This window comes from Ambystoma mexicanum, chromosome 6q (genome assembly GCF_040938575.1).
Source record: "Ambystoma mexicanum isolate Mex_15411 chromosome 6q, UKY_AmexF1_1, whole genome shotgun sequence".
NCBI classification, from domain to species: Eukaryota; Metazoa; Chordata; class Amphibia; order Caudata; family Ambystomatidae; genus Ambystoma; species Ambystoma mexicanum.
This window is the reverse complement of record NC_090937.1, coordinates 1,598,022,458-1,598,036,434: the sequence shown is the minus strand read 5'-3', so window position 1 is coordinate 1,598,036,434 and position 13,977 is coordinate 1,598,022,458. Positions and strand designations below refer to the sequence as shown.

Below are 13,977 nucleotides of genomic sequence, written 5' to 3'. Positions count from 1 at the left end.
GGAGCCAGGCCTGCAAGTTCAGCGACTTCGGGTCGTGATGGAGGATGGCACCTCCTTCCCTGGAGAGAAGATCCGCGTCCACTGGCAGCTTGATTGACGGGGACGCTGACAAGTCCAGAAGGTCCGGGAACCATATCTGCCTTGGCCACGCAGGTGCGACGAGGATCATCCTGCACCGTGACCTCTTGAGCTGGTTGATGAGCCGGATCAGCAATGGCAATGGAGGGAACGTGTATAGAAACAGGCCCTCCCAGGGGAACGAGAAAGCATCGCCCATGCTCCTCGGCTGGGGAAACCTGCTGGCGAACCTCCGGCACTTGAAGTTCGTCGCCGTCGCGAACAGATCGATCTGGGGTGTGCCCCACCGTCGAAAGAGGCGGTCCACTAGATCCTGACGTAGTTCCCACTCGTGGCACGAGCGCAGCTCTCTGCTGAGCGAGTCGGCGATGGTGTTTTTTATCCCTGCCAGATGAAATGGCACCAGAAACATCCCTTGGGCGACGGCCCAATGCCACAGATCCTGGGCCTCCTTGGACAGGGCTGGGGATCTGGTCCCGCCCTGCTTCCTGATGTAGAACATGGTGGTGGTGTTGTCGGTGAAGATCCTTACCACCTTGCCCTTGAGGGACGGAAGAAAGGACCTGAGGGCCCAAAACACTGCACGGAGCTCCAGGACGTTGATATGGAGGGACTTCTCCGTCGGAAGCCAAAGGCCTCTCGCGTGCAGATTTTCGGTGTGCGCTCCCCACCCTTCCAGGGAGGCATCCGTGGTCACTGTCTCCTGGTGGCCGGGGATCTGGAAGTCCATGCCCGCCGTCAGATGCGCGCGGGTGCCCCACCACCGGATCGCTCGTCGGAAACTCTCGTCGAGTGTGATCCTCTCCTCGAAGCTGCCCGTCGTCTGGATCCAACGCGCGTCCAGGAACTCCTGCAACGGGCGCATCCGGAGCCTGCACAGGCGGATGAGATAAATGCAAGAAGACATCATTCCGAGGAGGGACTTGATGGACCTCACCCTGGCCGTGTCCGCAGCCAGCATCCGCTGCACCTTGCCCAAGATGGCCCTCGTCCTTTCCTCCGACGGAGAGGCCAGAAGCAACACTGTGTCGAGCTTCGCTCCCAGAAACAGTGCGTCTTGCGCGGGTACCAGGTGGGACTTGGCGTAGTTTATGGAGAATCCCAGGTCCGTGAGTAGTTGGACGGTCCTTGCCGTGTGCTCCACGGCGAGCTCCTTCGTCTTTGCTCGGATGAGCCAGTCGTCCAGGTAGGGGTAGACGTGGATCCCCTCTCGGCGCAGCTGCGCCGCCACCGGTGCTAGGCACTTGGTGAACACCCTGGGTGCCGACCTCAATCCGAAGGGAAGGGCTTTGAACTGGTAGTGACACCCTTGGACCACGAACCTGAGAAACTTTCGGTGTCCCTTTAGGATGGGAATATGGAAGTAGGCATCCTCCAAATCCAACGACGACAGGAAATCGCCCGCCTCCAGTTGACCCAGGACGTGTTGGAGGGTGACCATCCGGAACTTCTGTGCCTTGATGAATTTGTTCAGTCGTCGTAGGTCCAGGATGGGACGCCATCCTCCCGTCTTCTTCTTCACGAGGAACTATCTTGAGTAAACTCCGGAGCCCCGAAGCCTCTTTGGGACGAGCTCGATGGCGCCCTTCTTGAGCATCGCCTTTACCTCCAAGAGAAGTTGAGGGACGTGATGTTCTTTCCTGGCCACAGGGGGGACGCGCGGGCACCTCTATAGAAACTCGAGCACGTGACCCTGAGCTAGGGCGTCCAGCACCCAACGGTCGGTGGAGATGGACTCCCACACGCTGACGAAGCTCGCCAGCCGGACTCCCACCGGGGTGCTTCGGTGGGGGCCCGACCCCACGGCCGGTTCAGTCCTGCTTCGACGAGGCTTTGCCGCCTTGTCCTCCTTGGCGACAACGGCGGGGTCCGCCTGACTTGCCTTGTCCCCTGTAAGCTTCCTGTGACGACGAACGGGCCGCTTGACGGTAGGTGGAAAATCCGCCGCTGGAACCTTTGGAGGCACCCTGTTTGCCTCCGCCGCTCCGAAAGGGCGGCCGCGGCTGCTGGAGAACCCCAAGAGCCCGGGCCGTCTCCGTGTCCGCCTTGATGGCTTGGAGGGAATCGTCCACTGTTTTCCCAAACAGGTTGTTTCCGTCGAACGGCATGTCCAAGACTCTGGTCTGCACGTCCTGACGTAAGTCAGTAGCCTTGAGCCATTCACGCCGCCTAAGGCACACGCCGTTGCCCAACTGGCGAAATCCAGTCTCAGCGATGTCCGTCGCAATCGTAATGGCGTGGTCCGACGCCACCTCTCCTTCCTGCAAGATCTCTAGGGCTTCCGCCCTCTTGTCGTCTGGTAGGAAGTCCAGCAGGGGGGCCAGTTTGTACCACAACTCCCTGTCGTAACGGGCTACGATAGCCAAGGTGTTGGCCGCCTTAATCGTCGTTGCTGCCAACGAGATGACTCTGCGTCCCATCGTGTCTAATTTCTTTGCCTCGCCGTCCGGCGGGGAGGTCGACGTAGAGGCCGCGCCCCCCCCGCTTTCTTCCTGGCCGCCGCGGAGACGACCGAGTCTGGGGTCGGCAGTGCCCAAAGGCACAAGGGAGCCGCGTCCGGGGCCCGGTACTTCTTCTCGTACCGATCCCTTCTAGCCGGCGTCGTGGATGGGTTCTTGAGGAGGGCGAGGCCCTCATCCCAAATATCGTCTAGTAGAGGTACAGCGAGGACCGTCTTCCTCTTGGCCTTGCGCCGTTGATAAAGAAAACCTTCCTTCTTCTCCTCTTCCGGGCAGAGCTGGAAAAGCTCGGATGCCCTGGCGATCATGGAGTGAAACGATCCAATCTCGTCGGGCGGGGAAGCCCGGGTGGGAGGTGACGACGGGAGATCCTCTTCGTAAACCTCAACGTCTGTACCCGTCGTGGCCGTGTCAGTCCCCGTATCATCCCCACGTGTCGTGGACGGGGAGGAGGGCTGAACAAGGCGCGATGGCTGAAAAGGAGGTGGAGGATGAATCCTTCTTCTCTTAGGGGGAGGGCTCCCAGAAGGGCCTGGCTCCGGGTCCCCCGTCGGGAGCGGTTCCTCCGTTGGTGGTAACGGCAGTCTCGTCCTTATCTCCGAGCATAAGGACTGTATAGCCAACAAAATGGCCGCCGAGTTGTCTTGCGGCACTGGTTGAGGGGAGTCCGACGGGCAGTCAGGAGCCCCGTCGGCACCCTCAACATTCTCGTCGTCTCCTACGTCGGGGTCCCTCCCGACGGGCTGGTCTTCTTCCACGCCAACGCCGTGGCTTAAGACTTCGATCAGCTCCTCCTCAGAGGTTGAGGCCGAATCCACGACGACCTCCTGCCCTCCCTTTTTCTTCTCTGTTGGAGGTTTCACGGGGGTCCTGTCGATGGGCATGAAAGAGGACTCCCTCCGCGGTGGCAGGGAGACTCTGGGCCCCGAGGTCGCCACCACTGGTGTAGCCTCCACAGGCTGAGCCAGGGCCGCCGCGACTGTCTCGATAGAGGCCTTGGCCGGGTGGATTAAGGCTTTCACCACCTTAGGTGCGCTCACCGCCTTCTCCTTGGGGGGAGGGTCACCGCCTCGCTCCCCCTCCGATGGGGCCTTGGAGCTCGACCGGGGTCTCTCCAGGAGCTTCGCCGGGTGCTTGGCCTTCCTCTTACCCGAGCCAGAGCGTTGGCTCGTGGTTGATGGCGCCGGGGAGGATGCGCCCTGCCTGGCGTCCGTAGAGCCCGACCGTTCGGCGCTCCCGGTGCCAGCGGACTTGCGGTGCTTGGCCTTCTGTTGGACCCCGGTCGCCGGGGCGCCCTCAAAGGTCTTAGAAGACCGCTCGGACTTCTTCTTCTTCTACTCGCCTGACGGGCTCTTTCCGTCCAGCCAGTTGGCGAGACGTTGATGGCGGTCCTGCATGGTCCGCTCCGACATATTGCCGCAAAATGCACAGTCCTTCTCCACGTGCGTCTTGTCCTCATGTAGGCAGTAAAGGCAAAGGGAGTGTTCGTCCTCCTTAAAGACATTCTGAAGTTGGCATCCAGGGCGGACCCTGAACAGCTTTCCGGGCGTCGAGCTTCCCTTCTCCTGGGCCATGTCCGAGATGGGCCTGAGAAACTTCTGGAGTCCTCCAAAAGCGTGGCTCGACGAAATCTTCACCCTTGAGGGGCGTAGACGAATCCGACACGGGTCCCCGTTAATCGGATGAAGAAACGGTGGAGCTTGAGGCTCTTTTGACTGAAAAAAGAGAATTTATTTCTGAGAAAACACGTGAAAAAAAGCACTAACGCTCAAGAGCAATAGCACGAGGATCCCAACACTTGAACGTGCAGTAAAAATCTGAAGTTGGCTGCCAGAGGCGGGACTTAGGTAGAGTATGACGCAGAGATCAGTGATTGGTTACTACTACGAAAGACAGATCAGAAACAAAACTGATACTGATTTTTTCTTTACCGAGGATTCCCAGCCTGACGACGGGGAATATTCATGAGCATGTGAATCCATGCCAGACCCCATGCTGGAGAAAGTGTAATATACCCATTTGTTGCAACAGTACGTGTGTCATGATGTCTTAAAAAAAGCTGTTTTAAACCAAAACATGCATACGATGTCGAAAAAGTCAACAGAAAGCGACAATTTCGTAAAGAACTTAGACATCATACTGCCCTAAGCAATTGTGTTCAAGTAGCAGCAAATAAAACCAGCAGACAAAAATATAAAAACTGGTTGTTATCTCACAAGACAATTATACAGCAACGTGATGCAGAAGTAATAATGATCAGCTTACTGAACAAAAACTCACAGGATTTCTGGAAACTAATAAACAATGTTAGTTGCCAATAACAAGCTAACCAAGCAAATATGCTTAGTGAAGCCCAATGAGTGTGCCATTTTGAAAAATGATATGACAAGAATGGACAAACAACAGAGCCTAAGATACTGCACTTATCAAAATGGGATCTCCACTTCCATGTGGGAGATATTCTGCAAAGCATTAAACGTAGTAGCTCTTCGCAGATGCCAAGGCCGAACGGCCTAACAAATTACATCGTAAAACAAAACTCGGAAGAGTGGGCTACTTTTTGTGCGAAGTTGTTTGCAAATTTGGCCAGTGAAGGGGTCACGCCAGTAAGTTGGAAAAGTGTGATAGTGGTGCCGATTTTTAAAAAGGGCAATAGAGCTGAACCAAAAGATTATAGACTGATCACCCTTTTGGATGTCCTTGGCAAACTATACGCCACACAGCTCCAAAAACAGCTGCTAAGCTGGATAACATCAAGTGGCCATCTTGATTGTAGGCAGACTGGCTTTGTGAAGGGTGTGGGTTGTGGGCTGAATCTGATGATCCTCAAATTGCTAAAAATGGAAGCAATCAAAGCGGATAAAAAGGGCAATAGAGCTGAACCAAAAGATTATAGACTGATCGCACTTTTGGTTGTCCTTGGCAAACTATACGCCACACAGCTCCAAAAACAGCTGCTAAGCTGGATAACATCAAGTGGCCATCTTGATTGTAGGCAGACTGGCTTTGTGAAGGGTGTGGGTTGTGGGCTGAAATTGCTAAAAATGGAAGCAATCAAAGCGGATAAAAAGATCTATCTTGCGTTTGTGGACTTATCGCAAGCATTTGACAGCATTGACCGGGAGCTCTTATGGTCTAAAATGAGCGCATGGAACTGTCCGTCAAGCTTGCTAATGGCAGTAAAAGATCTGCACACAAACACAGAGATAAGAGTGAGATTAGACCAAAAAGGCACTTTATCCGAACCAATAAAAAATTGTCGAGGTGTACAACAGGGATGCCCCTTGGCATTGATTATATTCAATCTGTTCATCTCAGATATTGGTGAGGCATTTGCAGGCGTACATGCGTTTCCTCCTAAGATCAATGAAACAAAGTTTATTGGATACTCTACGCAGATGACCTAGTCCTCTTGGACTTAACACCTATAGGTCTTCAGCGTAAGCTAAATGCCCTAGAGCAATACATCCAACAAAATGGCCTGTGCGTTAACACAAAGAAATCTGAGATTCTAATGCTACAAAATCTGCAAAGGAATAGAGAAGCAAATAGGAAAAAAAAGATTGTGTGGCAAATGGGGAACGAAATTATTGAATTAGTAAAAGAAACCACTTATCTAGGTATGTGTGTTAGCTCTAGCATCAACGATGTCCCTTGGTTGGAAAAAACAAAAGCTAAATACAAGCAACTCGCGTGTCAAGCCAGCATTCTGAATAAAAAATGTGGGAAATTTTCATTAAAACCAGTCCTGAATTTTTATAAGCAGAAGGCAGTCTCGGCTTTGATACATGGGGCTGAATGCGCCTTTGGATGCACTACAGAATTCTGGTCTTCAATAGAACATTCATTTTGGTCAAAGGTGCTTTGGCTTCCCATGGACGTACCTACTGCATGCATAAGGTATGAGCTCAGTCTGGTGTCTATCAATGCAAGGATAACGTGGAACACCCTCAACATGTATCGTAAAATGATTACAGACCAGGTGGAGCCCCAATTCATGATCCTCAAAGACCCAGCAAGTGGAAACAGTGAGAGCATACTTACCTTGTGGGTTAAACGCTGTGAAAACATTCTGTCTGATATAGGCACCAATAGTTGCTTCCTGCAAACCAACCCTGATAAATTCAAATCCATGCTGTGGGTACAAGATTGGATTGACACTGGGGATGCACGCCTTAAACATAGAGCTATGAGCCTGGTCCCAAATGAAGTAAGAACGTACAACACGATCCAGACATACTTAGAAAACTTTCCGGGAAGAGCTTGGCTCGAAGATCGATCTTCATGAAGTTCCGACAGAACCAAATTGAAACAAGAGGAACTCAAAGTTTCTGGATAAAGGATGTTACTGCAGTATTGACGTGTCGCTTATTTGGAAAACCTTCTGAGACATTGAAGCACTTGACTTTGTTATGTCCAGTCTTGAGACAGGAAAAAACAAATCACTTGGGAAGTTTCATGGTCGCAAGACACTCGCTAAATGCTGATGACTGGTGGAGTGAACTTTTCAATGACTCTGATCGAAAGTTAAAGATTGAATTGACATTCTTTTTTAGAGAAAGTAGTGAAAAAACGGACAGAAGCAGAAGCATTATTCGAAGTATAAGGATTTTGGATTGGCTGTTTTTATGTAGATAGAAAAATATTGTTTATTTTTGCTGTCTCTCCTCTGCTTTGTGTTTTTTTTCTTTTTCTCTTTTGTTTTCTTTTTACATTGTAATATGCAAAATGTGTATTTTAAAGGTTTGTAACAAACCAATAAAATAAAAAATAAAATAAAATAAATTAAAAAATGTGGCATTTATTTACCTTTTAATCCTGTGAACCTTTCTTTCAGATAGGTATGCTGTAAACTGAAGCAATGCACATTCTTCTTCATCTCTTCGGAGTCATCCTTAGGTTTCGAATCCCTCACCATTTTAGATCTATGAATAAGGTAAAAGAGGGCAATTAGAAAGAATATGAACATTTAGAACAGAGAGGAAAGGAGTGAGTAGCAAATGGTGGTCTATTGTGAGATGAATAAGAGATGTCTCACAAGCAGTAATGAACCAACAGAGTCCTACCGCAATATGAAAAAGTAACCTCCCAAATATTGAGAACAGTGCACAGATCCTCTCTTTGAATTCAATCAGAGATGAGGCCTGCAGAGTAATACGAGGAAGAGACCACCTCTTCTGGGGAAAAAAAATAAGAGGGCTGACAAGTGATTGGATTTCGATTATGTAATTTCTCTTTTAAAATATGCAAAATTAGACATTCTAGGGCAGTGGTGCACAACATGCGGCCAGGGTCGGACTCGGGCAGAAAATTGTCTCGGGCATCAATGAAAATGTGGCCCACCGTTGCAAATGTCATTCATTCCTTTTGTGAAAGACTGTTTAAAAAGTACCCAAGGGGGAGTTTTTTTAATCAAATGTGATGCAAATTGTGCAATTTAAAGAATATTTATTCAGTAACAATGGTCAAAATTACTACCCTCATATTGAAGTAACTCATCAAACTGGCCCACATTGAGCAAAAAAGTGTCCCACTTTGACCAAAAAGAACTGCCCACACTTAAGCGTTTTTTGTTCCAGCATTGCCCTATAGGTCAGTCCGAGCATGCATGTGGTCCGTAGGCTGAATGATGTGGCCCTTCAAGACATTGTTTATGGCCCTAAAAGTCACATGAGCTTAATGATTAAGTGTTGTGTGGCCTAAAGTCAGTCAGTCGCGTCTGCCATGTCAGGTGTGTGACGCCTCAGAGTTTGCCTTTGCATCATAACACGTGAAGGTTTACTTGTATGTAAACACTTAATTTTAGTTCCATCATACTAATAAATGAAAGTGGTAATGTTTTTAAAAGGCTATATGGTTATGGTAAAAAAAGTTTTAAAAAGTACACCTTAAAACTCGTGTTAAAACTCAAATGTGTGCACCTTCGCTCCTACCGTCCCATGGGACATGTATGGAGCATTCTGCTCTCCAGCAAAACGTGTTGTGCACTGCTGTTCTAGGGACTAACTGTGAAATAGAGTTCAACCTCAGAATACCCCTGGGATCAGCAGAGAACACAAGGCCCCTACCAGGATACAATGATCAGTGTCCTGAGTTGGGAGCTGTATGTTCAGAAATGAGTTGTGTACCTCGTTTTTCATATGAGATTACTGTGCCTCAAAGTAGAATCATACCTGAACAAGACACTCCGCACAACCTATACAGAAGGGAGAGAAGAAGGGAGGGAGAAAGAGTTTTAAAACAGATAAATGGGAACCCCAATCTATATAGGAAGGAGCAAATGTGATCTAAGCAGAGCACAGCCACAATTCTTCAGGGGAGATCCAGGTCTGCAGGTGACAATTATGATTGCACAAATACATATATAACACATATAATCAATTAATACTCGTTATGAAACAATCTCATTTTAAAATAGTTCTTACATTGGCATGGTGAATGAATTGCTCGGCTTCTGATCTTGTCTCATCCCCAAGACTAGAGGATGTTGCAAAGGTTATTCAACATTGTTTAGTTTAGTGTAATTTAGTTTATTTATTTATAGAGCGCTCTAAGCCCTTGGGCAGCTGGGCGCTAAACTTACATGGTAATACAATACAGACAGTTGTGAGGAAGACAAGATAGAGCGATTTGCGATTTTTACGAAGTATACAATTAGGTAGCAGTGCAACAAATATTTACAGTAGTACCGTAAGAAGACAGATCAGTAAATGTACATATATACAAGTAAAGTGAGGGTCTGTGCATTTATGTGGGTTAGGCAGCTATACAGTGGTGGAGGCGGCTTGCATACATCTTTGAGCAGATGGTCTAGGATCTTGTCCGTGGAGCCAAGCTTTGGTCTTATTCCGGAATGCGTGATAGGAAGGTTCATCTCTTAAGGAAAGTGGGAGGGCGTTCCATGTTTTAGCAGCAACGACGGGGAAGATGGCCCCACCAGCTCGTTGTAGATTATAGCGAGGAATCTTGACACACTGTCTCATGGCTGATCTAATGGGACGTGTAGATGTAGTTTGGTGACTACATTGTAGAGGGTAGAAGACACACAAGAACCTTGGAGCACCCCGCAGGTAATGGGAGTTGGAGAGGCAGAGGCAGAGGTGAAAAGACCCTCATGGATCTATTATTGAGGAATGATTCAATCCAAGCACTGGCTTGGTCTGAGAAGTGGGCAGCAGAGCAGCAGAGGATAGGCTTTTGCATAGAATCTTGTGATTCACCGAATCGAAGGCTGCAGATAGGTCTAATAGGAGAAGCATGGCCAAGTTACCTTTGTCTTTCATTGCTTGGATTTGGGTTTTAAGGTCAATAAGGGCAGTTTCAGTACCATGTCTTGGTCTGAAACCAGATTGCCTGAGTCCTAGTAAGTTGTTAGACTCTAGGTGATGTTGTATTTGTAGGTACGCTGCACGGTCGAGTATTTTTAAAAGAAACAGGACCATTGTGATCGGGCGGTAATTGGATGGATGGTTAGGGTCAAGTGATGTTCTTTTTAGTAATGGGAGTACCCACGCATCCTTCAGATTGTTGGGTACTGTACTAGATTCGAAGGAAGCGTTGATGACTCTAGTAATGAAGGGGGTTAGCTGCTTAGCAGCTTCCTTGATAAGGGAGGCAGGACAAGCGTCTCCTTTACATGGAGATGGTTTAAGTTTCACTATAATAGATTCTACTTCTTTAATAGATAGCGGTGAGAAATTGAATTGAGGTTGTTCATGATAATTAGAAGGGTGTAGATTGGAGATAGGGTCCACATTGGTGATAAGTGATTTCTTCATTTCTATTTTGTTTTGGAGCATGGTTATTTTATCCTGTAGTGCATTCTGAATGTTAGTACACCATTGAGAGTCTTTAATGCAAGTGTCGGGAGGTGGGACGGGCGATTCTAGTTCCCTCAAAATATTAAAGAGTTTCTTTGTGTTAGATTCAGCTTTGGAAATACGATCATTATCGTCATCATTTTTAGCCTGTAGTATTGCTATCTTGTAGTTAATAGAGGCGGCAGTAAAATAGGCCTTGTTAGCGGGGGTATTTTTCCAAGATGATTCTGCAGATCTTTTAATTTCTTTTAATTTTCCTAAGCGATTTGAGGTGTGGGGTGTACCAAGTATTTAGGTGGGACTGTGGTTTAGGTTTGCGTAGCTTCATAGGTGCCAGTGTGTTGATGGCTTGAAGAATAGTACGATTATAGATATCGACTAGTGCTGTCGGGTCTGAGGTAGTGGTAGTTGGTGATGGGCGTTAGTAAAGGGATGAGTTTGATATTAAATAGAATGAGGTGATGGTTGGTCCAGGCGCAGGGCGAATTGGACATGGTGTCAATATTGCAGTTCAACTCGGCTATCCAGTCGGGAATTCTACCTTTAATGGGGGTAGGTTCCGAGATACATTGCGAAAAGCCTAGTTCAGTCATGGTGTCTTTCATAGCAGCAGCTTTAGGGACATTAGGGTCATGTAGGCCTAGATTGAAGTGCCCAAGTAGAATGACTTGGGATGTGTTCTTAGTATTGGTAGAGAGCAAATGTGAAATGTCATTATCGAAGCTATTGATGGGGCCAGGTGGACAATACACGAGGTGGATGGTAATAGTAGCTGTAGGTGATGTTTGTAGTTTGACAGATAAGATTTCTGTTGAGGGCAATAGAGGATTGTCAATGTTTCTCAGGCATAGTGAGGTTTTGTAAATGAATACAATGCCTCCTCCTTTGGTTTTAATATCTCTAGCTTCACGGATAATAGAGTAATTATCTGGTATGGCAACTGCTAAAGATGGGCTGGATGCTGTATGTAACCAAGTCTCGCAGTTGTGGCAATGAAATCCAAGTCATGTGACGTAATAAGATCAGCAATGTCTAAGGCATGAGCCTGTAGTGATATAGCAGTGATAAGGGCTGCTTTTATGAGTGGACAATTAAGGTTTTGTTTGCTATTAGTTGATTTGGGACTACGTTCAGTAACAGGTGAAGCTATAGGTTTGGCTATGGAGGCATGTTGTACATGGGTGAAGATGGGCTGGGTGAGTCTAGTACTAAGTCTAAGGTTTCTTAGGTGTGTGGGGCAAGGCTGAGTAGGACGTCCAGGAGGTGTTGATAGGTCGGAGCGTGGGTTGTGAGGATAGCAAGGGGAGTCAGGGGCATTTGTGGTGCTTGTAGTGTCAGGGGTGGTAAATGTGGGAGTTATATTATTGAAGGGTAGAGGTTTGGTCATCGATCTAACGGTTTTCTAATGGAACCTAGTGTTGTTATCATCTGTCGCTGTACAGGAGCAGTGTCTATAGCTGGTGGCAGGAAGCATGATGCCGTTATGGAAGTAGAAGGTGGTAGGTTAGATGACATAGATAGGCGAATAGTCGTCACATTGTGGTTAATAGGTGGTATCATGAGTACAGTGACTGCTCAAGATATAATGCAGGTTGTAAGTAATAGGCTCAGGTAGGCCAGGCCACAGATGTTTATGGTGAGAGCTAGGTGTAGCTTAGATGTAGCTATAGTCTTCATGACTGTGCGGACAGGCCAATGTGTGGGTACGCAAGTGTAGTGTAATACCACTAGGTAACACTGTGCATCAGTATATCAGGAGACAGTGGGAATGGCGAACTAAGTAATTGCAAGTTGTGCAAGGTATAATGCTCGAATAGTATATTGATAAGCAACCTCTTGGTTCAAGCATGCAATACTTAAGTGGCAACAGGCTGAGTAATTGTCTGTAAGGTACATAGAGGTGGTTGGTGAACACTGATGGTGAGTAATAGTAGTTGAATAATACCAATTAATATACAATATTGCAAGGCAGTAATTACATAATGAGGTGCAGTAGATTGGCGCATAGGAAACTTGGCGCAGAGTCATCATTGTTACAATTTTCATATAGAAAATCAGAAGAAACATGCATGAGGGCCTAACGGGTAGAACAACTTATAGTGTCTAGCAGATAAGCTGTTAGAACTTACAATGCTATACAGCAATGATCCCTGCTCCGGACAGTGGCGGATAGAAATATTTAAAGGGGTTCAGATAAAGGCGCATGTCCGGCGCGAAATCATTTCTCAGAGTTCAGGTGCTGCGTAAAACAATACGGTAGGTAGCGCATGCAATTACCATGGTGTGGCTTATAGGTGGATCCTTACTGTACCCCTGCTATGCATTAGGGAGAGTAAGATTGGCGCAACCAGCCAACAAAGCGAAAGCAGGCAGCATGGTAAGCAAATATGCAAATAATTAGGGATGGTGTCTAGTTCACTTGTTCAGTGACAGGGACATGAATGATGGTACAGTTGAGAGTCTGTGGCAGTAGGTGAGGAGGTAGAAGTCCAAGAGGTTCAGGGTATTGTCATGTAATGTCTTGTAATGCCAAAAGCACAGAAAATAACCTGCTCATATTGTGGCAAATAAACAGTCCTAACAAGAAAGCTCCCTAGTCCTCTCTTGTCTCTAGGCAAGATTCTCAAGTAGGTGTAAACAAGAAAAGTGTCCTCGCTGAGCAGGGTTTTAAGCCATCCCCACATGCAGACAATCCCCATCCTCACAACTACACCAGTGTCCCCTTATAGGACCCATTCCTTTCAAAATACAAAATAACCAAAGAAGTGGCGAGGTTAAGTGGTCTTGCTGTGGTCCTTCTCTGAACACCTCCTCTATGCCGAGTGTTTTTGGAGGCGTGTCTTACTGGAGCTGACCCTGCTGCTACCTGTTAAAAACTCATTCTCTGCGCCGAAAGCGGCGCAGGGAAGTGGCAAGGTTAACGGGCTGATTAAAGGAATAAATGTGCGCCGAAATGTGTGGCGCAAGTGTGAAAAAGCCAGCGCACGCGTGCGTTTCGCACGCGAGCGATTCATGGAAGGCTCTGCGCGTGCCAAATCAGCGCTTACCATACACCCACTGCGACTATCCAAACGCCGTCCGCGACATGCACAGCGAAAGCGCCCAACTCATAGCGCACACACCTAAAAAGGGGGTGGGACATGCCGAATGGGGAACAATGGGTGAAAAAGTGGGCGTAATGGGTGAAGTACCGCTGGGAAATACACGTAACATGCTCATGAATAACACGTATTCATGGAATCGAATATGGAAAACCCGCGCACACCAAAAGACACACACACGCGTACATACGTCCACCACACGAAAGCAGGAGGAAGCGCCCCCGTGCAGTATAAAAGTGTGTGCAAACAACAAACAAGCATATACAGCTACGATGAATGTCTCATTTCTCGCAGCAGTGATCGTGGGACACCGCAGGAGGAGGAGAATAGCCAGGCCCTGCATTTCTTTACCCAGGACCAGCCTTTTTGGGATGCAGGTCTATGGCAGGTATAGGTTCCCACATCATATCATCCTAGACCTGGTCACTGAGTGGGAGGATGACCTAACATCACCCAACTTGTGCTCCCAAGCACTGAGCCCCTTGGAAAAGGTACTCAATGTACTGCATTTTTTGGTCA

General features: G+C 47.9%; 1 protein-coding gene across 1 annotated transcript in view; it reads right to left on the bottom strand.

The window, feature by feature from the left end:
• LOC138516879 (E3 ubiquitin-protein ligase TRIM39-like) overlaps positions 1-13,977 on the bottom strand; it is a 753,998-nt gene that overhangs the window by 198,619 nt on the left and 541,402 nt on the right. The window contains exons 5-6 of the mRNA XM_069632328.1: positions 8,711-8,733; positions 7,347-7,462 (exon numbers count right to left, since the gene is read on the bottom strand). Of these exons, the coding sequence (XP_069488429.1) occupies positions 7,347-7,462; positions 8,711-8,733 (139 nt within the window). The remainder of the gene's footprint in view (positions 1-7,346; positions 7,463-8,710; positions 8,734-13,977) is intronic.